Genomic DNA, 25703 nt, shown 5'->3' with positions numbered 1-25703 from the left:
AGGAGCAGAGAAAATTTTCAATATGAAGATGGCTGACGGCTCTACGATCTTGAGAAGAAATAGACCCGGAACAAAAGCAAAGGTTTGCAATTCTTCTCCTTCACATTAGTGCCAACACCTTGCTCAGTGCCCCGTGTTAAGTGGTAGCCAGTTGAAATGACTTCGCCCTCAGTTCGGTGTCTCCTTAAATGGCGTTCGCTTCCCTTGTTGTGATGAGAAAGTGCACCCCTTCCACTGTGTACTAATCGATTACAGCGCAGCGCTGTCCATTGCAGTTGGGCTTGGTTTCCTTTCGATAATATGCTCCATACGTAATCTTTTTTAGGATTTTTCCAACTGGCCAGATGAGGTGTTCGAGGAGATGGACAGCACGCTTGCCGTGCAACAATACATTCAGCAGATGATCAAAAAGGATCCATCGAACGTCGACCAAATTCTTACTATGCCCGATGGGCAAGACGAGGGTGTATGGAAGTACGAGCATTTGAGGTGAGTGATGGGAGGATTTGCTGCCTGTTAAAGTTCTGCCCGTACTCACTTGACGACTGTTTGGTTTTCTTATGCAGACAATTTTGTATGGAACTCAATGGACTAGCCGTAAGGCTACAGACGCAATGTTTTCCGGCTACTTGCACACAGATGACGGCTACGGAACAGTGGATCTTCTTGTGCGCTGCCCACAAAACCCCGAAGGAGTGTCCGGCTATCGATTACACCCGGCACACGCTCGATGGTGCTGCTTGCTTGTTGAATAGTAATAAGTATTTTCCCAGCAGGTACGACCCGGGACCACCATCACGCTATAATCGCTGCCCATTAATTCCATCTTTGTTTGTTACGCTTTCTTTTCCACCTCGATAGGGTATCCATTAAGGAATCATCTGTAGCTAAGTTAGGTTCGGTTTGCAGACGCGTGTATCGGATTTTCTCACACGCTTATTTCCACCACCGGCGAATATTCAACGAGTTCGAGGAGGAAACTTCGCTCTGCTTGCGATTCACCAACTTCGTTACGAAGTACACGCTCATGTCGAAGGAAAACTTGATCGTACCCATTCCGGAATGTGAGCTTACGCCGGGGGAAAGTGAAGCCTAAGTGGCGGACAATATCGTCGACAGGGAAACGGCACGCGTTTGATCGTGAGAAGAAAAGCAGATAAACGTAACCGTTTAATGCCGAACGAGAAGATTAGAATCAACCCTCGTCCTGGTAAAAAGGAAAAACAAAAAACAACCGAACCTGCACGGAAAGGCGCCTCACAGAGTGTTGAAGGACAATAGGAACAAACAGTTTGAAGGGGATATTATATCCGGGTTCCCCACACGCTATATTCACTCGAAGAAACGCTAAAACCGCTAAAGCCAAAAACGGCAGTACAACAAACATCTGAACGAATACGCCATACATTGGTCTATTCGATTGCGTATTTTACCTTCCTTAAACGACTTTACATGTATCATATATTTATAACTAACTTCTTTTTGTTCCCTCTCGCGTTCTTCTGTTCATCTTTCAAATGTCTTACATTCGGAACGGACTTCTAGCTAGGATTCGCTCTATCCCTCAGAAAACAAAATATTGGAAGGAGTTAGAAAATCCACTAACATGCACGTTAAGTCACGCACCAAAATTCATTGATAACATCTTTTGCTGCAGTCAACAACCAAACATATAAGTGTAGCGGTGGAATTGCAATATAAAGTGAAATAGTGTACGTGTGTGTGTGTGTGCGATTATAAAGAACAAAAAAACATATAGCAAAAGATATTATGCAAACAAAAACACAGGACATTAACGTAAAAAAAGTAATATAATAGGTAATCCTATGAATATATAAATATTCATGTATAAATAGTGACACTATTATTTAATTGAACAAATCTACACACAACTCAAGAAAACAGAAAAAAATCATCGGTAAAAAGGTGCCCTAAATACGTCCTGTTGCCCAACGTTAAATTTAAATAAAACCATTTAAAGTATAGCAAAACTGTCGGGAGCATTTGAAACTCTAATAATACGAATCGTAATACCACAGGGACACAGAATGAATCCACTCAGAATTGACTAGATTTATGTGTTTCATGTAATTATTTTTAATTGACTATTCAATGACCCACATTTCGTTCCGTCATTTTCTCTGTTCTCTGTTAACTTTGACAATCTAACAAGGTTTTTAAGCAAGAATCGTTTCGTGGTTTAAAAAAGATAGGCTGCATTTCGTTTCTTTACATTTGTGTTATTGTAACCACTCCCGACCGATTGCCCCTTGGAGGAAAAACGGATGATCTGTGCCGTGGACAACTCATTCGAAGAACGAACTCGAACTCAAATCTGTAGTGAAACGAAAAATCATATGCGAATAAACAAACACCTTTCACTAACCGGGAACACGAGCAAACTCAACCGACATCCGGCGTAATCTATCATATAGTAGTTACATACATGCAACGTGCGTGAGACGGCGAAACATTATATTAAAAGCAAACTGTAATGTAAGGAGAAAGTAATAAAATACATTGATCTAATACTTTCCTGAAACATGTGGTAAAAGGACGTTTACTTGCCATTGTGAGAATGATATGTTTCGAGGAAAATTGAATGAGGCCCCTCACCATCGGTCAATTTATCTGTACAATGTAAACCCGTTGACCTGGGGTTGTTAAGGTACGGGGAGTTTAAATGAACATTTTCCTTGGCATTCGGTGAAGCAAACTCCTCCTGAGGGTTTGAGTTTAAAGCTCTACAATCTTTTTTTCTTGTGTCCAAAACGGTTCCCTTTTTTTAAACGGCTCAATAATTTTATTCACGAATGACTGGTTTGCATTTACGAGTTCAATGTAGCAAAAAGTAGGAAGATTAAAAATGTGTCTGTTTTAAATGCCTGTTGTATCAACGTGACTTCATGATACCATGACTAAAACGTTAATTTGTATTAACGTTAATTGTTTAATGAATTTACCTTTTTCCGTAGTTTATTAACCTATGGTGAGAGGCAAACGGTTCTGTACTCTACTTTTCTTTCTCAATATAACGAATAAATTATTCAAAAACGGCTGAGAAAAGTAAATATGAGGTTTGTACAAGTCACGTGTTCATAGGAAAAGATTTGCACACAGTCGTGCAAGTCGCTCAGCACTTGCTCCATCGCTGGTTTCCAACGGCATACTGCTGTCCTTTGCCGTTGTGGAGTCGTTCGTACTTTGGTTATTTTCCCTTCGTCTGTTTACCCTGCTTACCCCGTTTACCGTTAGCAAAATCCCTTTTTAAGTGTCTTCGATTTCGAACCCTGCTGCTGCTTACCTTTTCCCTGCGAACCACCAGCCGTACCGCCACCTCCACCACTGCTACTCCGTGGTTTTCCACCACCACCACTCCGTGGTTTTCCACCACCTTTGCTATTGTTTCCCGCACCGTCTGCGGTACCATTGCCAAAGTTCCGGTTGGGTCGTTTCTTCAACTGTGGTCCGCTGAAGTAGTTTCGTTTTCGTGCCCCTTCGGGAGTTGTGGGTATGCCGGCACCCAACCAGAAGCCAGCTTGCACCTTCGAGTGCTGATAGCCGGCCACTTTGGTGTCGATTTCATCCATCGATAGCAGTATGTGTACGCAGGGAATGTTCCGTTTTGCTACAATCCGCTCCAAACCGTCCTGCTGTGGGTCCCAGAACTCTTCGACTCTGAAATGAAAAGACATGGGAAGAAAGATAGATCAACATCAACCATCTGGGGTGGCAAAACCAGATCCAAACCCCCGGCCGTTACTTACTGTCTGTAGCAAATGCGTGTCACCTGATGCAGTTCGAAGTGTCGCTTTAGGATTTCCGCACAACTAACCGTCTTGCCGACGCCACCGTCCGATCCGGACCACACCACCGACCGGTACGAACCATCCTCGAGCGCTTTCTTGGCGTACTCGACCACATTCGGTACGGCCGTGCTTCCTTTCACCTGCATCCAGAGGAACTTTTCCGGCAGCACCTCGATCGGGATGAGCTCCTTGGAGAGGTCCTCCTCGACGTTCTTTCCCTTTTTGTAGTGCATCATTCTGATGCGTTCGCTTCGGTTGTACCCGTCTCAATGCCGTATATCCACCTAGCTTCCCAAACAACTCCCAAAGCGTTGTGGGAGAAATCTACGAAATAGAACAAACAAAGCCAGGGAAACAGATTAAGAAATTGAAGAGAAGTTGGTCGAAGACGGGTCTTTACTCAACGACGGGCATATGAACTTCGATCGATTAAGGCCGTCGCTAGGTAAAGAAATGTAAAAGGAACAATGCCAGGCGCCCGCAAGCAACCGAGAGTGTGTCGGGAAGGTTGTGGCGTAGCACCGGAATGTCACCAAGGAATGTTTTCTGCATTCCAAAGCGACCGAATCGATCGACGTTCGCTGAACCCTTTCGAAAGCAAAATGCGTGAGCAAATAAAGAACCTCATTCATTTCGTCTTAGTTTTCCGACGATTGAAGCGATGATGACTGAAAATATATATAATTAATCTCCAAAATTATATATATTCGACGTCTTCTCAGAAACAGCGAGTTGACCCAACGACTTGCCACCGTTTTACGTCATTCTATCGGGACACGCGGCCGATTCAGCTGATCAACCAGTTTCGCCAACGCCACCATCCGATGGCGGTTCAATTTAACTGAACTAGCTCGATTAGATTATCCAATTGAAAGGCGTGTACGCAAATGCGAGGGCTCAATGAACGTCGCATTTGTATCATCCTTGCTTGAGTTTCGGATGATAAATTACTGGCTGCCAAAGAAAAACCTCGTTGTAATCAATTCGCCATTTTTTAAATGCGTCATCTACAGATTATGGTCGGGGCGAAAAACTGGCTTATGATCCTAAACCCTTACAAACTGATGTCCAAACCGCGGTTTGTTTAAGGCTTTATCCTTTTGAATTAACTCCTACCTATCGTGCGAAAACTAGAAAAGGTTTCCATATGTTTAATGACAAAATTATGTGAATTGAAACGAAATTGGCAGATTACAGAATAAAATTCGTAAGGTCAAAATAATTAATAATAACCCCATTATTTTTCCCGAAAACACGCAAAAAAAATTGATAGAAGAATAACCTAGTATATTATATTTCTTTTTTTTTCTTTTTTTTTCTTTTTTTTTTCTTACTTGAAGGTAGCATTCTTATTATTTTGTTCAAAATCCAGCATATTTGAATTAAAAAAATGTGTTACTTTAAAAATTTCTTTCCCTTTGAGGGTTAAACAAACATTGATAATTAAAACCAGCACTAAATAACAATAAAACTCACATTTGGAACCGGCACATAAAACGCCACCGCTTCCAAAATAATTGATATCAACGTGATACTGCCATTGAAGAACCCAAGGAACATGTGCGAACATAGTCAAGCTACAAACGTTTTATTTCTTCATTGAACGAACACTTCTCACTTCTTGAGACCAACCACCGTACAAGAAGTGGCCGTGGAAATGATTCGTAATTTAATTGACTCTCACCACTTCTACACGTGCTGACGGAGGCCCCAGTAAAAGATAGATGATGAAAAAATTACCAACTCAAAGCAAGAAAGCAGCATCACATCTTGAACATTTGATAGAGAGCCAACCGTCGGTGACTTGTTCGAATAACGTCGATGCCGATGGCCTGTGGTTGACATCCACCGCTTCCAGTGTTCCGTCTAAGGAGGTTCACTTACATCGGAACGTGAACCGTGGTAAGATAATTTTCTCAAACACACAATTCAATTGTGCCACCAGTTCGACGGTGTTTCTATCCGGTTCGCATCCGGGGATTCAATATTTCCTACTGCGAAAAACCACACCACACGCATACGAAATCAAACAACCCACCCGGATCATCATCGCCATCGCCGTCGACATGCCGGTTAGGAAATTGGAACGGTGGAAAAACGAGTGGGTGAAATAATTTTCCATCGACAGCCTTCCAATGCTCTCGGATTGTATGTTCTCCAATGAGAATCACTAACACAAGCACCATCAGCACTCGGTTTTACGTCTCACATCTCTGTCGCTCCGGTTGCGGACTCATTGGGAGGTGAATAAAATCAAACAAACTTCCATCGCTTCCCTTTCGCACAAAGTTATGTTGGCGGCGTGAAAGAATTTCATTCAGAAATTACTCGTCCCATTCTTCGTCCTTTCGCCCGTAGAAGTGACACCCGCGATTCTGTTTTCCCGCACAATGTCTGTGTACGAGCCGGGAAGCTACAGAAACAACAGCAACACTCCAGAAGGAGACTAGAGAAGTACACTAAAGACTATTGTAGTAGTATTGTAATTTAAAAAAAAAAACTACAAACCAACATAGTGGAACAAACATATTTGAAACTGGAAACCTGGAATATAACCCGCAAGAAAGGCAAGGACCAGTGACGTCAAAACTTTCCCGCAATGGAAATATGTAAAAAAAATGAACGAACGAATGCGTCTTGTTCACTGGAACGGACGATAGCAACATATGTTGCAACCCGAAGGCATCGATTCGTAAGTAAGTAACTTAAACGAAGCACAGACGAAGAACTTCGAAACTAACTCCAACTGTATTTCATTCTCAAAACACGGCAGGATGTTTTATTGAATTTAAAACTATTTAATAATAAGTATTAAATCGTTAAAATAAAATAGTAATTATAAGATACTTTTTGCATAAAAAATATTATTTAAAAAAAATGTCCTTGTAAAGGTCATTAAACTTTACCAGTGCTGACGTTGTTGCAAAATATTACAAAATCACAGAGCTGGCCAAGTGCCGTGGTCAATTAACGTCAAGCCGACACATCGAGGGCACTGTCCGGAAATCATCTGAATCTTCTTTTGTTCAGTATACATTAAAACATATGCACGCAATTTCAATTTCATCACCGTCGTTCATCCTTCAATCATGCATTTTTAAACTCTCCCTATTGTTCGTGATTATCTCCTGACAGGGCAAAAAAAAAATAACCAAATTACATCCTCTGTAAAATTAAACAACATGCCGAACTCCACCGTCGTCGTAAACGCTTCATCATATTTACGGGAGCTATTCAAAGGCCTTTTTCAATTAATGAACACTCGGTAAACAAAAAAAAACAAAAATCGCAAACATGCACTCCAACGGTAAAGTGTAAAATTTTACCAATAAGCATCCCGTCCTACCCTGGGCGGGAGGAAGATTTATGGACCGCTTGGCCAACGGTTTTCCACCGGTTTGGAAAGTTGAAAAAGGTGAATGAAAGTTAATTGATTGGACGTAAATAACACCGAACGTGACGAGCTGAGCCTCACCGGGGAACAAAGCCATACTAGAACACGAACGTAGAACTTTTGACTGTGACAAGTCATGAGAAGTAAGATAGGTCGTCTATGATCGTATCTGATAATCCCACAAGCGGAGTTCTTAAAAATAAATTATATAAATAAGGATACGGTAAGCAATGAAAAATACAAAACAAATGTCAATATATTGAAAACCAACGTTTAAAATACTCAAGTTTGGAACTAGCTGGTTTAAAAATACACTATTTTTTATTTTCAAATCGATTAACGATAAATTCGTCAAACTAGCTACATAACGAACACATTACCCTTACAATCAACAAGTGGCTTCCCATTGAATACAAGATCTGTTTTTCATTCTCGTTCTTTCCAGCTCACCGGGTCAGTCGACAACCGGGACATTTTTAACCATGGCACAATTATTTTAAACTGTATGTACCAAAACGAAAAAAAAATCCAAAATAAATTAAATGTCTTTCAATTCGATTTATTTTTTACGAACTCGTTCGAAATGAAACCTGACACTCGAGTCTGCGTCTGCGTGCCGAGTGCCGGTGACGTGCTTCGGGAAAAGGACCTCCCTTTCGGTCGTCACAACTTCGTGCCATGACGTCAGCAGCGGGAACCGCAAGGATCGACCTCGGGTACGACTGATCGGTGCCACCCCGTGGGATGTTTACTAATTTTACCACCTCATGACTACCGTTTATCGGGATCTACTTTGCACCCAACAAGGCTTTTTTCAATCTTCGTTCGGGAAACCACACTTATTGAAAATGTGATTGGGAAAATCATATTCCGTGGGACACTTTTTTCTTCTCTTCGCTTGCGTGGTTCAAACGGGTTGATGGAACACTCTCCTCCCTAATCGATATGCTGCTTTTCATTCATTCTTTTTTCCCCCTTCCCACGCCTGAATAGACATCATTCTAATGCATTGGTCTACGCGGAGCGAGGACAACTTCATTACTTCCACTGAAAAGGCCAAGCTGTTGCGCGCGTCGTCGGATCGTCGTCGGAGTGCCGGAGTCCCGACTGTGGTACGCGTTGGAATGTGGATCGTATCGAAGGGTGGGCACCTCCCGGGTTTCCTGCTGATACCAGCGGGGCCAAGGAACGACGAATGTTGCTTTCTCTCTCGTTCGTATCCGGTGGAATTCATATCATCCTTTTTTCCCCCCAATGAGCCCCGAGAGATAAGCAGCAAAACACCCACCAACCGTCAAGTGATGGATGATGGATGCAGAAGAGGAATGGGAAGCATTTCGAAAGCGAATGAAAAGCGCCCAGGATACCCCTAGTTGGCGAATACTTTATCGACAATCCTATCCCGCCGATGGTAATGATGAAAAACGCCGAAGCTACCGACAACGATAACGATGATCCACCGAGGGGGGAACCCGTGAGGATGTCGTAAAAGGGGAGAAAATACAGAAGAAGGACCGCCAAGGACCGCCAGGATCTATTCTGACCGACAGAACGACCAACGGCTCAGTTACCATCGGGAAGTCGTACCGTCCGGTTGTGCCAGCAGGACAAAACAGGATAGCCCGGGAGCTCTTGTTGCAATTTCTAGAATTGAGTGATCATTTCCAGTGCACAAAAAGAGTGAATTCTTCAACCGGTCTATAAGAAGGGAAGTTTCCTAGTGTAACAGATTAAGAACCCCCAGTGCTATGTGATTTGCTATGTTTGATAAATAGAAACAAATTAACGCATGGTGAAAGTGTTTAAATGGCTGTGATAAAAATCCAAAAAACACATTGTTCCTGAAAATAATATTTTATACCTTTTGTAAACGATGGATATTTTTCATATGGAAAAATATTTACCCACATCTTTTTAAGATTATATAGAAATGTCGCACAAATAAATGTTCCAAATTGCGAGTTCGAATCAATACGACAAACACTGATACGAATATGTTTTATGATAGTACACGAACATGTTTTTCGCAATTAAAAAAAAAACCTCTCCAATTAATTTTTGCAAACGTGTATGGATAAAGATCTTTGAATGAAACAACTATCATTATGATTTTTATTCATTAATAGTGAAAACATAAACTGTAAAATGCAAAATTTTAGAATATAACAGTGTACATTTAGTAATATTGAAACAGAACCAGAACAGAAAAGAAACTTTTTCGAAAATTTAATTTCACGTGTTTCATGGAACTTCGACAAATCACTCTCCTTTATATCATCGTTTATGCCATAGTCATAATCTAAATGCACAGGTTCTAAATGAAAATCGTTCTATGGCGACTAATACTGATATGCAATGTGTGATGGACCACTGAATAGAGAATAACGATCTGATTGTAAAATCACAATCCTAGGACTAACCATGAAACAGACATAGGATGGATAGTTACACGATGACGCACTCGTTAATTTGAGAAGCAAAGTTTCATATGAACAAGCGAACCCAGTGCAACTTAATCGTTGCTAGCGGCAACGCGTCTGCATCTATTTGCGAAGATCATGAAAACGCATTTTAGGTTTCACATAAAACGAATTGATAACTTCACACAAACGGTCAGCTTGATCAGGGCAGTGAATCATCAAGATTTATAGGGTCTTTGGCATCGGCCGGTAGCTGCGATCATTTGGCGATGCGTTCGTCTTAGCAGTTTGAACGATTGTTTATAAATTACGAACGTTCTCCGAAATGTGCCACGCAATGCAGCCCCGTTCGCGTTAGCGTTGGCCGTCGTGATATAATCGTTGGCGCTCAGCTGAACGCAGAACGTGCCGCTCTATTTTTGACATTTATTGCCCTCCACAGAACGCCACACGCCCGCTGCACCAACCGGAGACCATGGACAGCAAAGAGTTCCGTCGCCGGGGCACCGAGATGGTCGAGTACATCTGTAACTACCTGGAGACGCTGGAGCAAAGGCGCGTGACGCCTTGCGTGGAGCCGGGCTATCTGCGGCACCAGCTGCCGGACGAGGCCCCGGAGGAACCGGAACCGTGGGACCGGATCATGCAGGACGTCGAGGACAAGATCATGCCGGGCGTGACGCACTGGCAGCATCCGCGCTTTCACGCGTACTTCCCGTCCGGGAACTCGTTCCCGTCCATCCTGGGCGACATGCTCAGCGACGGGATCGGGTGCATCGGGTTTTCCTGGGCCGCCAGTCCGGCCTGCACCGAACTAGAGACGATCGTGCTGGATTGGTTGGGTAGGTGGATACATACACTTTTAAAACAGATCATTTGATCATTTAAGTAACACCGTTACACCCGTTATCCTATTCTAACTGTGACGTACTAAATACGTGACGCAGACGTCACAGCATCACCAAGCGGCGTTACGACGTGCTGCTCGTGACCAAAAACCATAGCCTCCAAAAGAGGAAAAAACACCATCCATCCCGCCACAATAATGCAAACAAACAGGTCGCGGGTGTGCGTAAATACTCTTGGACGGTAGCATGAGCGAATCAAAATAAATCATACAAACATTTCTCGCACACACAACTTGTACAACAAGCCTTCGTTGAGAAGGAAAAAGAATACGGAACATTTCTTCCGGTGCTCGGCCGCAACGGGCCAGAGGAACACGAGGAGAAAGGAGGTGTGGGAGAGTGCAAAATCGAGGGGGTAGGTCAGTGGAACCGATCGCCTATTTTTAGATCAATCTTGTGTCCGAAAATAGCCCGCCAAGTCGATCGGAATGGGAACCATGCGGTACTACAACGATATTTAACGGTTCAATTATTTTTACAACCGTATCGCATACGCGCGGGGGTTCTTTTTTATAATCAATCATTGGCAATCGATCGTGAGAAGACGCACAAAAAAAACAGCAGCGCTCAAATTACCACCAATTCATTGGTGACGACGATCAACAAATCGTCGAACGTTTGTTTTGGTTTCGAGACAGATGAAAGATTTACGGGTGTGATTGAACGAAATTTATGGCCATCACACGCCGAATGGAGGGACAGGTTTAAGTAATCGGTGGTAAAAGTGTACGTTATTTATATGAAACAGATGGCTTTTCCGGAGGAGGAAGCGAACACTGGTTGGATGTTGGTGTAGAAAAGTGTTATCATCATAATATTTTGTTCAAAGCAACAAGCGAAGCGAAATTGCAAATTAAGAGACCTAAAACTAATTTAATTTCCAACTTTTCCACGTGCACGCTTTAAAACTATACTATCAGCACTTTTGTATGCGCCCCACGCACTCGACGGTATGTTTATCGCCATGAACTGCACCGTTTAAAAATAATTGAAATTCTTCACACATGACTCACGGCGCAGATGCTCCTTCCGGTCGTAGATTTTTTTTTCCACAGAAACGCCTTCACGATCGTGCCCTCCCGAAAATATTCTTCTCCAATCGAGGAAATCCACACGTTCTCCAAAACGGGGTGTGCGTGTTGTTTTTCTTCCCACTACGCCTACCGTCATAACCGGCAGCAAGAAAGACACCGTGACGCCTAGCCCGAAGAAAATAGATGCTGTTTGGTCCAACTCATTACCATAAATAATCGATGATAGAGCAGGGCCGAAGGCAAATGTGACGACACGGGTTAGGAAAGCGAGTAGATATGGAGTGTGAAGCATAGGCAGGCTACTGGAGGAATATTTCACGCCATCTTCAACCGGCTCCACCATGCCTATGGCTCAGATCGAAGTTTTCCCAGCGAGAGGTTCCGCGTGGAACGGTAGCATAAAAATGGCCCACCGTGACACTCCTTCTCCGACCCCTCTGAGAAAGGATGTTGTAAACGGTGTAATAATGATGAAATTTTGCCCACTTGTTACTCCATCGGCTGTATGTTGGTCACCGTTGGCAGCAGAACTGTGTTGAGAGCGCGGTCTGGTCGAAATGATAAATTGCATTTTAATTAGATCAGTGCGTGATGGCATTCCGTGGCGGTTTCATTCTGCTAGAGGAGTCCATTAGTCGTTTGCAGATTAGGTACACTAATTTTGGTTGAATCACATTTCTTCTAAAATATTTTAACTGAAAGATATAAAGAAATTATTTAGCTCAGAGTTGCGGACTTGTTCTACATAACACCAAAAGTTGTTGCTAACTGAACTTAGACAATTAATCCATCTGGCCATAATTTAATTGAAAACTAGTGATGATAAACGAAAACTAGTTTGGCAAATTACTGATAGAGTTTAATTAGTAATTACCACCGTGAGCTAGCGGCTACCTTAAGGACATTAATGAAGAGGATATTCATTAACAAGTAGTTTAAGAACCACTCTCCACTCCTGTTTCATCTTTCCGAACAGGTAAAGCGATTGGTCTTCCGGATTCGTTTCTCGCACTCAAACCCGGAAGCCGTGGAGGTGGCGTAATACAGGTAACGGGTTTGCTACTATTATCATCACTCGACGGAAGAACTAACTCCCTTGCTCTATTGGTTTCCCCTTTGTAGACGTCCGCCTCCGAGTGCGTACTGGTGACGATGCTGGCCGCCCGTGCCCAAGCCATCAAGTATCTGAAGCAACAGCATCCGTTCGTCGAGGAAGGCCACCTGCTGTCGAAGCTGATGGCGTACTGCTCGAAAGAGGCCCACAGCTGCGTGGAAAAGGCGGCCATGATTAGCTTCGTCAAGCTGCGCATCCTTGAGCCGGACGAAAAGTGTAGTCTGCGGGCGGACACCTTGATTAAGGTAGGGTAAAGCTTTCTTAACCAATTCCGAGAAAGTGTCCGAGTTAAATTTTCCCAAATTTATCAATGCCATCACCCGCATTCATTTTGAGTAAACGAAAGCCCCACTCCATCGTAAGATGTGTAAAAGAAATGTTTTGAAACTGATGCATCTAGCACAGGAGAATGATACAGCTGGAGGTTGTCTTTGGTTGCCCCGCGGAGGAGTGTGAAGTAATTTCTAAAAGTAAACAAGACATTCCGAAACAAATGACTCACATTCGTACGTACCGGTTCGAAGCAAAGTAAGCCTTTCCGTATTTCTTGCCAAGGTTTGTTCATAAAATCAAATTTAAATCGAACAAAAGTTGGCAAGAACTCACTTAAAGGAGTATAATATTATAATTTGTGTTGCGCAAAGGCACCTTTCAGTTTATTAACAAAAATACTGTTTCCACCCTTGTCTTCTGATTTTCTTTTCGCTTTTATCAATCGATGCCTAGGCGTTCATAGCTTTTGCAAAATCGTCTGTTTTAAACTTCTTTCCTAATTCATCACACAAAACAGTGGTGGAAAATCGATCACAAAACCGATCGGCGTGACGAAGCGAACAAACGCACAATCCATAGCATGGTCGCGTTAATTTCCAGCCTCCTTCCTACGTGCCACGTCCTCCAGGGCACGGCGGGCCTGCTGCTGACCGTGCTCGAATCCAACCGCGAACCCCTTCCGGTAGCCTTCGTCAAAATTTCGCTGATAGTGCAGCTGCCGACCGGCATCGACTCCGTCCGCGTAGGCGGCCTTAACGAGCGGTTCCGTGGCCCGCTGGGCGTCCCGTTCGGCCATGTCAATGTCTTCCCGGTCCATCCCTTTTTATTTTAGAACGCCTTCATGCGGAGCGGTCGCGGTCACGTGGAGAAGGAGGCGAGAAAGAAACAAAGGAGAAGGAGGTGGTGTGATTAAAAGGATCCCTTTACAAATCCCACTACCATGCTGGTAAAAGTACTTTTGCAAAATCGAAATCGTCCCTTGATGCTGGTTTGTAATTTGTGCCGCTGACTGACATCTGAATCGAACCGCCACAAGATTAAACGTCATGGTAGTCATGGCAACCAACAAACAGCCGGCGGGACTGCTAGAGATGGCTACATGGTTCCGCTTCTTTGAAACTGCACCCAAACATGAGTTGAATATTGTTCAAAAGTGCTTTTTATTTCCCCACTAGATTAGTTTGCCTTCGGCCAACGCCACAGTGATAAAGAACTACGTGCCTCTCAGTCGATTGGTAGCGAACGGTGGTACTGTAAATAAGCGTCCCACAGGTCAGCGAGAAAGGTTAATGGCGGAGAGACGGTAATTTTATTTAGTTTTGTTCTACTATCTGGCTTCCGTTGCCTTTGTTTACGGCGTTGTCCAAGGTGAGTTTAAGGCACGGCGTAGTATACAAAAACATCGAGGTTCGGTCCAGAATTTGATGGTCAATCAAGAGCGTATAGGGATTTGCAAATAACATTGTTCCCTAACGTATCATTATTTTGTTTTTGTCAGATGAGATTGAACAAATGTTCAATCGATCGTGTCTTCCAAGGGACGTTTGGTAATTCATGGATCCAGGAAGCAAGGCACGCCTACCTAATGACGTCATTTCTCTCGACTGTTTTAAGGCCATGGAGGAGGACGAACAGCAGGGCCTGATACCGTTCTTCGTGTCGACCACGCTTGGCACGACCGGTTCGTGTGCGTTCGATGATCTGGCAGAGATCGGCGAGGCTTTGCAGCGTTTTCCCAGCGTCTGGCTTCATGTGGATGCGGCCTATGCCGGTAACTCGTTCATCTGTCCGGAGCTGAAGTACCTGTTGAAAGGCATCGAGTACGCGGACTCGTTCAACACCAACCCGAACAAGTGGTTGCTGACGAACTTCGACTGCTCGACACTGTGGGTGCGTGATCGGCTCCGGCTCACGTCGGCACTCGTCGTGGATCCGCTCTACCTAAAACATGGCTACTCCGACTCAGCCATCGATTACCGGCACTGGGGTGTACCGCTGAGTCGTCGGTTTCGTTCGCTTAAGCTGTGGTTCGTACTGCGCAGCTATGGCATCAGTGGGCTACAGGCGTACATCCGGCACCACATCCAGCTGGCGAAACGGTTCGAGTCGTTGGTACTGAAGGACGGCCGGTTCGAGGTTTGCAACGACGTCAAGCTTGGGCTGGTGTGCTTCCGGCTGAAGGGCACGGACCGTATCAACGAGAAGCTGCTGTCCAGCATCAACGCTTCCGGTAAGCTGCACATGGTACCAGCTTCGGTTAACGACACGTACGTCATACGGTTCTGCGCTACGGCACAGAATGCCAAGCTCGAAGATATAGGTGAGTGAGTCCTTGATGAGAAAATATAACAAATACTCTTCCTTTGACTGAGCCAAATGCTTGACAGACTTCGCCTGGGACGTCATTAGTGACTTCGCCGCGGAAATACTGGAAAAGGAACAGGCGGACGAAGTCAGCGAAATTGTCGACAGGCGCAAGACGCACACGCTGGCCCAGAAACGGTCGTTCTTCGTGCGCATGGTTAGCGACCCGAAGATCTACAATCCGGCCATCAACAAGGCCCAAACACCGCACCGTATTTCGACGGAGCTGACCTCACCCGGACACGATGGCACCGTAGTGACGGTCCAGTCCCCCAAGTATGCATTTTCCCAAAAAACACAAAAATGCGTCACTGGTTGCCAATTGATTAATCGGATGAAATTCCATTTGCTCCCCGCCTAGGACTCCCGGATCGGCGACATGGATCAGTTGGCCGCTGGCATTCCTGTTCGCTTCAGCGGACGATGGTACGAAGAATGATGTCACACTGAGGTACGGATACACCCTTTTCTTGACTCATAGCCAAGGCGGCCTTAAGAAGTGCATCCTTTTATCCTTCTTGTTTTCTTTTTTTCCTATTTTATGAAGATTCCGCCACCTCGACACCATGATGAGGCTGTCGGCTTCCCGCCGCAACTCGGCCACCGGTGGCTCCTCGCCGTCACCCGAGGCCGAAAACGGTATAACCCTGCTCAAGTCACCGAAAAAATCCCCGATCATGCTACGAAAACGGGGCACATCGCCGAACCCGCCCACCGCCAGCAACGCCAACAATGGATCGAACAAGTAATGCAGCAACATCATAACCAGTCAGCTTATCCTCCTCTCCCCTCTCCACCCGGCCACTATTCGAACGAGGGAATGATCAAACAACGAGATGCACCGGTTCGCCAGCTTTTAAGGAATTATATCTTAAACAACGTTACGAAAACAAACAGTTTATCTAAATCTGATCTAGCCGCAACACACTTCCCCCAACATGGATGTTACTTAGGAGTGCAGGGCCAAAGTCGAACTCAACCGTAATTAAAATAAATCCCCCTTCCTCCCGAGCGGACGCGGTCATCCGCATGAAGGAAGACATGGCAAGTGGAACCAGATATTAGAAACTCAACTTTGCTGTATTTATTCCCGTGCATAAATAAACAATGGTCGAACGCACCAACGGTCGGCTTCTTGATGAAATCTGAACCACACTCCATAAAACACACGGCTGATCGGATTTGTCGGTTAATATCGATAAGTTCGATCGATCGTGTACACAACATTCCTTCGCAGGTAAGTGGCCACTTGAGCTTTTCTGGAATTTACTCACCCACTAGCCAGTCTACTGTTTGTCCTGCCGGTAAGTTAATATATTTTCCGACATTTAACAGCACTTCTCGGGAATGTTTGTGGCCGACCCGATGGGCAAACTGTTTACTTCCAAATACGCAAGTTGTACGGCGTTACATTCCGGCATCCGATCAAAGCAGTGTGATGTGCGAAGGTGATCATTTTGGGATGTTGGTACGGGCTACATTCCATTCGAGATAGGTCAGGTTCCGTCTATGTACTGCTAGAGATCACCTCAGATTTCAAAGCGGACGTCACTAGACTATGGCGAAATTCTTGCTAAACAAGAATGCAATAGTCTGGAATGGTATTTGTCTCTACGTCTCTACAATGTATAAGGCAACATATCGATGGAAAGATCGGATGATCATTGACTATAAGTATTACAGCTGGGCCTGCATAACGTAGAATTTAGGGCTTATGGGTTTTTCATAGCTTACTACGATTTTTTGTTCTATAAGCGCTTCGCGATAACCTCCAGTTTACTGAATTCATCATTGAAGAGCATACGGAACTTGGTCTTGTAGGGAACCATAATTCTAAAATATCCAATATTTCATACATGCCTCATGCGACATTCGCGATCAATTTAGCAATATTACAAAAATGTATTTGAAAAAGATTTTCTCTCCGACACAATCTGTTTCGAATGTGCACACTTGTTTTTCGTTGACACATCCCTGGGGGATTTGGTAAGCGAAACAGCTATCGCATTCAAAGGCCTACAATCGGACAAGGTCAGCCGGAGGAAAGACTACAATCTTCAAATGGGTGTGTACATGCTAAAACAAAACGTTAAAAAACAGTTAGCCATCTTATCAACGAAAGGAAGCATAACACACGTCAGGTCATCTGAAGGTTCGCGCATTATCACCGACAGACGAACCTGGGATGAGCATAATTAGGCGCCCGCAAGTTCAGTTTGACCGCGAGGTTTTTCGAAGCAACACTTGGTGTTCCTTGTGGTGTGATCGTCCGTGACGTAAAATCATACAATTATGCTACCGAAATGGATTTCTACAGTGTTGTTGCTGGCGACGGTTGTGTGTAATCGAGCGGAAGAAGCGCCTCAAGTTGAACCCCCGAGCGCTATGGACTTTTCCTACGCCCAACTTTGGAAGTACGCACAACAGCAATGCGAAACCAAAGGCATCACTCCGTCGGAGTTTACAAAATCGTGGCTCGCCGTACGGCAGTGCTTAAAAGAAAAGCTGAATGTGGTCCAGTTGAATGAGGATTCGATGAGAATGGATATAGACAACCAGCACGACATACTGGGTAGGTAAGTAAGCGCAAGAGTGAGTGCACGCAGAGTCCTGGAAAATGGTTATACAAATGTTCGTCCCGGAATAACAGACACTGCCCGGATCTGTTCGAGGGAGTCAAATGTTTCGACCCGTTCGTGAGCATGGTGCAGGGCTGCGTTAACACGGAGAGCTTCGAGATCTTCCAAGCCTTGCGTGGCTGGTTCCAGGGCATCTTGGAGTACCTTTGTGAAAACAACGGCGCTAACGTTGGTAGGTAGCACGGATTTGTTCTTCTGTGAATTTCAAAGTTTTTCGCATGATGCACTGGGTGGAGTTTAAAATTGATTGGTTTCATATCGACCTCAGTTTACGACAAGAACAAGCATGATAATTGTACACATGAAATCAACAAGTACATCATTACCTGCGCTGCCGAACACGTAGTCCTCTCGCCGGAGTTGAATCGTAAAACACTTACGCAGGAGAACTGCAAGTATGTTTATAAATTACAACGACATTACCGGTGGCCGGTGTTAATCAAAGCATATGTTTCTATTTGATCTACCAGTTCGCTGGCGACGGCTAAAGATTGCCTACTCGGAAAGCTGAAAGATTGCAGTGTGTTCGCCAACGGGGCACGATTGTTCTACGAGAACTTCATTCAAATTACGTCCTGCAAAAACTACATACCCAAATCCGACTGAAAATAAATCGTCACCATTGACGAAACGTTTGAGAATTTGAAGATGTGCTACTGTTTGTCAACTCTTTTATCGGTAAAGTCGATCCACAGGTCACATTGTTTTGGTAAGTAACCAATTCTAAAAAGCCTAAGTGTAATATTGTTAGAATGCCTTTAACTCCAAATAACAGCCCGCTATCCAAAACTGTTGGATATAAAATGTTTCAAACCATTCTGGCAAAATGACGAAGGTTTGGGTTAACCAGAAGGGATAGGACCTTTTCCATGTTTGCTCTAAAATATTGCGAAGTTCACCTGCTGCAATAACCACACACCACTATAATTGCCTAGAAAATAAACGACATGGAGATTGAAGGATACGAGGTTCGGCGATGGTCTACTTTTTGTCTCTTATACAACGCAAACGTGCCCCACGTCACGTCCCAAACCAACCGGACGAGACGAGCATGTGATCGACGACGATGCTTCTGTCCCCCAAAACCAAACCGACACACCAAAAGTGTCAAAAAGTGGCGAAATTGTAGCGAACAGTTTCAACGAGATGATTCATCTAGGAATTCACCTTACGCCTAGTTCCGTGTGCCAGGTGCACGTGCCACTGTCCACGCTTTGGAAACACGATCGCGATCGATAATCGTTCTCCAAAAAGGGGTTCAACAGAAGAAGCCAATAGCAAACAAAAAAACCGCGACGATGGTCATTCATCAACCTCCGTTGCCAATCGGCAACAACCTTTATGTAGCTGTGACCAATGGACCAGGTTCGCTACGGTGGACGAACGAGCCACCAAAGAGACTACCGGATGACGGATGACGTCTCAATAGCAAACAAACGCTCCATTCCTTCCCCCCTCCGCAAGAGTGTCCTCAACCTCTCGAATTCCTCTTTTTTGCAGCACTTTGCACACGCTAAGTGTGCACGCCCGCTCAAAGGCCGGTTCATGACGAAACCGGGTAAAATTATTACAAAATGAATAAAAAGCGCACCTCCCAGGGAGAGAAAACATTGTTTTAAGTATAAAAAAACAAATGTGAACGACAAAAAGAAAACTAAATTTAACTTGAAAACCACAGAAGAGTGGAATTCCCGGTCGGGCGGATTTTCGCCCGCTGCCCGCGTGGCCTTTCAGGGCGGTTCGCAAACTCATTCATGAGCCAAAAGTCTGCAGATCACGGCGTGGCGTGTGTCGGTACGGTAATTGATGTTTGACCGGCATACAACCGTGCATAATTCGTGGGGCCACGGGCATTTCTGTGCCTTTGCTCCATGGGAACTCCCCTCTTGAGACGGCGAAAAAAGGTGTGAATGACGCATCCGCCATGACGTAGCACTTTTATTTGCCCATAAACGATGGGCGATGGGCATAACGCGATGGATAGGTCTATCCCCTATGTTGTTTCCCTCTCTTTGCCGGGTGAAACTCCAAACGCGCAATGTTTGCGAGCGGTTTTACACGATACGGTGGAGCCTTCCGGTCGATTTGGAGTTTGCCCAAAGACTTTGCCAAACGACGATCTACCTGACATTCCTCCTCGGAGGCAAAGCAGGATGGACTTTGGACCATGTGGATTGATGCCACGATCGACAGCTGTTGATTTTTTTCAGCTAGCTCTTGGACAACAGAACATTGAATGGGCGGGCAACATTCGAAAGATGAAGCAGAAGCATAGAAAGCGAATGGATTCAAGTAATGACAAGACATTTTTGACACCGCGTTGAAAGTACTTGTTCAAAACGATATAAAAACGACACTGGATATCCCAAGGAAGTAACAAAGAACCTGTAAATATGTATTAAAGTCAGTTTTCTGCCCTGCTGTTAGGACCGTTTAGTTCCCGGATATTTGGGCTTTTGATTTTGCATGTGCGAATAATAACAGTTCCTTTAAAAACGGAGTTGATAGATTTAGTGAATCTCATATATATCTCCTGAGGGTCAAAACAAGTAAAACATCTGTTATGTTGAAAGCTTGTAAATTTCGTTCCAAAATGTGTCACCAATTTGATTTGGGTATGAGTTTGCCGATAAAATCTTCCATAAGCATTTCTACCAGATAAATCCCTCCTTTGTCACCTCGTGAGTTTGAGCTGACCATCGGCTGTAGTACTCTCTTTTTTTTGTTCTCCAACAACTTTACCGGTTGATGGCACGTCATGGCTAAAGAGGAAGCTGCCTCACCACTAGCCCTGGTGTACTACAAAAAAGCAAACAAGAGCAAGACCTCTCCCATCCCGAGGCTAATGCGATCGCCAGCAATTGAATTAAGTCACGGGAAAGTGTAATCGCCTTAATTCGATAATGATTGTCTCGCGCATGGGTCAATGGTGTTGTCTGTGTTCCGGTACGCGAACCCAGAACCCTTGACGTTCCCTAATGTTGCCATGCACACTACAGCAACAGTGAGGGTTGCGAATAAACACACCCGGTAGTTGACGATGGTGGATGGGTAGTGTTGGGATTTTTTGTCGTCCATCGTTATTCCAAAACAATGGCCCCGGAAGGGAATGGGGAGTGGCAGTGATTGTGGCGACGATCTCTACTTCTTTTTGTCCCAGATTTGTACCAGATACAACACCGCTAGAGCGGGTGTAAACCAGATCGTCAGATCGTAGTCCGTCAGTTGAACGGTAGGTTTTAGGGTGATCGTGTTGACACTTTCGTTGCTCCGAGAAAGATGCATTTCGGCGGTGGTTCGTCATTGCTTGCCATACTTCCACTTCTACTGATGGCGTGCAGTGCAGCGCCATCATGTGAAACTCAATCCCTCGAGGGTCCGCCGTTCCTACAAGACATCCGTCAGTACTGCCGCAACGCTACCGGGGACGAGCGTGCGTTCGATGAACTTAAAGACTACATATCGACCGACCTGCCCCGGTGCTTCATGACCCACGTCAACATGGATCACCTGAGGGTGAACACGAGCGGCCTGGAAACCAAGGATAAGGCAAAACTGATTGAAAAGTGAATGAACTGAAACCTTTCCGCCTACTGCGACGCATCGAAATGAAACACATTTCTTTTAACAATGTTCTAGCGTATGTGATCAGATCAACGAGTCTTTCGTGTGTCTAAAGCCGGTGATGGCCAAATTGAAGCCCTGCCTGGATAAAGAGAATGTCAAAGTCATGGAGGAGGTGGTTGGCGCCATCCCGGAAGCGTTGAATATGGCCTGCACCAACGGTGGAGCGCTGCTGCAAAGTGCGTCATGTGAGCTAAAACGAATATCCCGAACATAGTGTGACCACTCTTATGCCGTTCGTTGTAGAATTCTCGGAACCCGTCTACCGGGCCTGTGCCATGGAACTGCCGCCGATGATAGAGGAGTGCACAAGCGAACTTCCGGACAGCATAGAGAACGTTTCCTTCTCTCAGTACACTGAGAAGCAGTGCGAGTAAGTTGCGACTCCAAAGCCCCTTTTGTGTAATATCTGAGGATGGTTTGTAATTGGTCAATATTGCTCCTCCAATTCCTTTTCATCTTCAACAGTGAAATCTACAGTATGCGCGACTGCTTCTCGAAACGAATCACCGAATGCGGGGCCACCGGATTCATGGATTACTTCATACTGTTCTACCGGAAACTACTCTCCCTGACTCCATGCAAATAGTTGCCGACCAGACACAGCCAAATCAACCCACATTCCACACGGCCGACGGAAAAATGGCGGACCTTCACCATCCCATTACCAACAATGCAATAAATATGATCGACGGATATTTAAATATCGCTGATTCACAAAGCATGTGCAGATTATTTCCATGGCCTACCGGGAACAAGTACATAAAAAAGTTACATCGTCGGCATCGGCGGGAATACCCCTTTTCCAAAACGATTACTAATGTCGTCGCGATGCAGCACTTAGGAAGACGACGGTTGTTACATTGATACACTTTTAAGGAGAGCTCAAGAATCAACCGCCCCACCGTCGCCACCGATCGCCACCTTCGTAGGCACGCGCGTTTGCTATCTATAGAATATGGCCTCCGGTATGAGTTATCGGTGGACCGATATCTGATGCGGCATCAGGTCCGTCCAGAAAGCTGACGAAAGAACACCCGTTCAAAGTTTCGCGCATTTGTGTGTACCAAGCAATTAGCAAACAAACATAATGTACTCTACGCCGGCAGGGAGGTTGTTTAAATTCTGCGCAAAACCAAAAAGGGACAACCCACTTCCCGTGGCGCGCCACGGGCCACATCCGAACCGTCTGCCTCCGTATGCAGACAAAACTTTTCCAGTACGCAGTAGAGCGTACATTTATCATAAAGCCAATAAAGCTATAGCGGCCCGACCCGATGCTACCGTCGACGATAAAAAGCTATGAAATCGAAATGCACTCACTCTCGGCACATAATCAGGAAAGAAAACGTGATTGGATTGATGAACGTTTATCGTACCGCCCGCTCGCTCCATCGATCTTGTTTGAAGTGTGATCAGACGAATGGAACGGGGATATGATGCAACGAGGCAGGCAGCTTACCGTTAAACCTGAAGGCGCTTTTCACCTACCCAAACACACTGTGCATGATAAGGTAAGGAGGCTTTATGATACCCTGTCACCTCGGGATGAATCATCCGACATCACACCGGGGGCTCGTGATTGAAGAGGATTGCACTAGCGCTTTCCTTATCGCAACATTACACCTATCTGTGCGAACCGGTTCACTTTTTGGGGCACGTTTCTGCACGTCAGCCGCCTAATTGTTGCTGGTGATAACGATCGAGATTTACGATCATGTGTCGGTTTGCAGAGACTACTGATAAAATCTCATGCAAAACAGTTTTGCAGCTTAATTTATATGTTTACACCAGCATTAAAACAGCTGAGAATAGCACAGATATCTATAAAACAAAAATAATCAATGGAAAATGTGACTCTTCTAACGATGACCAGGCGTCCCCATCGAATACCTGCCAGTAAGTGCGGTGGCGAAAACGTAAACAACAAAACGACGCGAGGAATCCGACAAGCTCATAACAATGATAAACACAAAATGATAAATAGATAACACCGATAAAACGGACAAATCAGTTTCGGTATGATGTAATTAACTAGCCCAGACATATGAACACTGGTATGAAGGTACATAGCAACATTCGGTCGCTGATAACGAATAGTTCCTAACGGCGTAACCGACTCCACCATATCTCTTATGCTATCTTTTTCACTCACCCTCTCCTTGGTTTAAGGGATTTTCGGATTGTTTATAACGGAGCAGCAAAGGCCAGCGCTGATTCACACTCCAAATGGAAAAGCGATGACGCGGGCAACCCGGCATCCAGATTTCCATCCAGTCGCCAGATACACCTATCAATGGCGGGAAAGCGATAGTGAGTGGCCATTCGGGAACATCTGATCGGGTTGAGTTTTCCCGACGGTAAAAACGACACCTACGCGCGTGTTTACAACTTTACCTGCGTTAAACCCGGCTCCACCTCTGCTGCCTTTCTGTTCCGTGTACACTGCGGAACGGTTTATCAATGGGTGGTGCCTTCGATTCATAACGATCCCGTTTTACGGGGAGAGGCTAGAGCTTAAAAACATCCGCCTGAGAAATTGTTCTGTTTTCAACGCTTCGCACTGTCAAACAAACGATAAATTTTTCACACGGTGCGATGTTCCCAACAGCTGTGATGGAGAAGATTGTTTGCTTAAAACCATCCGAGCTACGCCGGAACCTTTGGAAGATTCCTTTCCGGGAGGGAGAGGGATTGTAGACGTCACGGAGAATTCAATTATTGATCCAACAAAAAATCAACAATGTTCTGCATGAAAAAATTGAATGGAAAGCTCGCAGAGAACATACAGAAGAAGAGATAAACAGACAAACGATACAGCATAATTGATCATTGGTCTTTGGACCGATCTTCCTTCGGATGCGTGAACCGAACATGACGACATGACACTCATCCGCTACCAGATGTCCATCCAGCCACGCGGCAAACCGCTGACAAGAGCTGACCGTTGAAATTTACTTAGTTGGATGGTGTTAATTGGCGAGATGAATTGTGACGGATTGTGGCGAACGAAGCTTCACCGTGGCGGTAGCTTTTGCAAAACCACTTTTCGCCCGTCATCCGATTCGGCGACTTGTTCACCGTTAACGAGATGGGTCCAAGGTTCAAGTGGGGGACCTGAGTAAGACATAAGCATCGCCATGACGTCAGCTGTCGAGTGGTACTCCACGCTCTGTCTAGCGGTGCGATCGATCTCCAATCTAAGATCATCGTCGATAGAAGGCACACGCAGGAGGCGCTTATTAGACGCCTTCACCAACATAGAATTATTGGGCCGGGAACCACCGGGAAAGCGATATCATCATACTGCGGAGATATGAAGAACCCCCAAAAGCTACGCAGAGATAGTGATGCTTTATCAGTACAAGCAACACCAGCAGCAAGTCAATTCTACAAGGTCCTAATTAGGCAATACACCAAGTGGATGGAATCGGTCAGGAATTCACACAGGAATGCAGCATGACTAGACTAGCCGAGGCACACCAGAATCGACGTCGGAGAGCCGTAAATGAGTTCCTGTGAATGAAATACGGCACCCGCACTTGTTGTTGTTTACGTACCCGGTGGAAATATACTGACCCCATCGCACATCTGAAGCTAACCGCATACAATCAAAGGTTATTCGGCCACGTGGTGGGCGGCAGTTACTCTAACGCAGCCAGTCCAAACATCCGCGGTACAAACGGCACAGATATATCTATGACCTAGAATGGATGCCGCACGGCCGAAAAAGTCGAGTTGAGGGAAAATGTTGTACAAACATGCGAGTATCCATTCCGATTTTTATATGCCATCTTCCGTTTGAAGGGGGGGGGGTTCTTTTTTCTGTAAAGTGGGTAATAACTTTGCGTATACACAGTTGGAAAGCGTGGCATTGCTAGGCCATGAGTAAGATGGACATCGCACCGACGCAGGACGGAGATCTTAAGCAAGATCTTAGACGCCAGGGACCCAAAATGAAATCATCCGGCGTAGGGTGATTCACACCGAGGAGGATGCCAAGCGGGGGACAATCATAGGAATGCCGTTCGAACCAGGTTCAAAGACGGATGTTGCAATAGTTTTCGCGACAGACAATAAAAAGAGTTCCAAGGTTAGATTCTTGGAACTAACGTTGGATCCTT

The 25703-nt window shown here is 45.0% G+C and overlaps 6 protein-coding genes across 7 annotated transcripts; 4 read left to right on the top strand and 2 right to left on the bottom strand.

Moving 5' to 3' along the window:
* LOC131281970 (MOB kinase activator-like 4) lies at positions 1–2132 on the top strand. 2 transcript variants are annotated; one of them, XM_058311351.1, is made up of 4 exons: positions 1–82; positions 326–489; positions 567–776; positions 862–2132. In XM_058311351.1, exons 1-4 carry the CDS (start codon positions 23–25, stop codon positions 1094–1096), a joined length of 669 nt encoding a protein of 222 aa, XP_058167334.1. In that variant the 5' UTR covers positions 1–22; the 3' UTR covers positions 1097–2132. The 2 variants fall into 2 exon arrangements, with proteins under 2 accessions (XP_058167334.1, XP_058167342.1); XM_058311359.1 differs by having other exon boundaries at positions 567–785; positions 859–2132.
* Positions 2133–2306: 174 nt separating this feature from the next.
* On the bottom strand, positions 2307–4129 carry LOC131294287 (ribonuclease P protein subunit p25-like protein). Its single transcript, XM_058322332.1, has 3 exons — positions 3768–4129; positions 3305–3678; positions 2307–2335 (listed from the first exon to the last, which is right to left on the bottom strand). The coding sequence occupies exons 1-3, from the start codon at positions 4043–4045 to the stop codon at positions 2307–2309; spliced, it is 681 nt and encodes a 226-aa protein (XP_058178315.1). The 5' UTR covers positions 4046–4129.
* A 5969-nt stretch (positions 4130–10098) lies between these two features.
* LOC131294424 (aromatic-L-amino-acid decarboxylase) lies at positions 10099–16065 on the top strand. Its single transcript, XM_058322475.1, has 7 exons — positions 10099–10465; positions 12542–12612; positions 12688–12924; positions 14567–15272; positions 15340–15592; positions 15678–15767; positions 15864–16065. Exons 1-7 carry the CDS (start codon positions 10099–10101, stop codon positions 16063–16065), a joined length of 1926 nt encoding a protein of 641 aa, XP_058178458.1.
* On the bottom strand, positions 13379–13783 carry LOC131294436 (protein YAE1 homolog). The gene has a single exon (XM_058322486.1). It carries the CDS (start codon positions 13767–13769, stop codon positions 13542–13544), a length of 228 nt encoding a protein of 75 aa, XP_058178469.1. The 5' UTR covers positions 13770–13783; the 3' UTR covers positions 13379–13541.
* A 1543-nt stretch (positions 16066–17608) lies between the features above and the next one.
* LOC131282100 (uncharacterized) lies at positions 17609–18561 on the top strand. Its single transcript, XM_058311496.1, has 4 exons — positions 17609–17892; positions 17967–18127; positions 18224–18350; positions 18426–18561. The coding sequence occupies exons 1-4, from the start codon at positions 17609–17611 to the stop codon at positions 18559–18561; spliced, it is 708 nt and encodes a 235-aa protein (XP_058167479.1).
* Positions 18562–21227: 2666 nt separating this feature from the next.
* On the top strand, positions 21228–22320 carry LOC131281553 (uncharacterized). Its single transcript, XM_058310895.1, has 4 exons — positions 21228–21521; positions 21595–21758; positions 21826–21952; positions 22048–22320. Exons 1-4 carry the CDS (start codon positions 21235–21237, stop codon positions 22166–22168), a joined length of 699 nt encoding a protein of 232 aa, XP_058166878.1. The 5' UTR covers positions 21228–21234; the 3' UTR covers positions 22169–22320.
* The last annotated feature ends 3383 nt before the right edge of the window (positions 22321–25703 follow it).

The sequence above is a fragment of the Anopheles ziemanni genome, chromosome 2 (assembly GCF_943734765.1).
Source record: "Anopheles ziemanni chromosome 2, idAnoZiCoDA_A2_x.2, whole genome shotgun sequence".
NCBI lineage: Eukaryota > Metazoa > Arthropoda > Insecta > Diptera > Culicidae > Anopheles > Anopheles ziemanni.
This window is presented reverse-complemented; position numbering and strand designations above follow the sequence as displayed.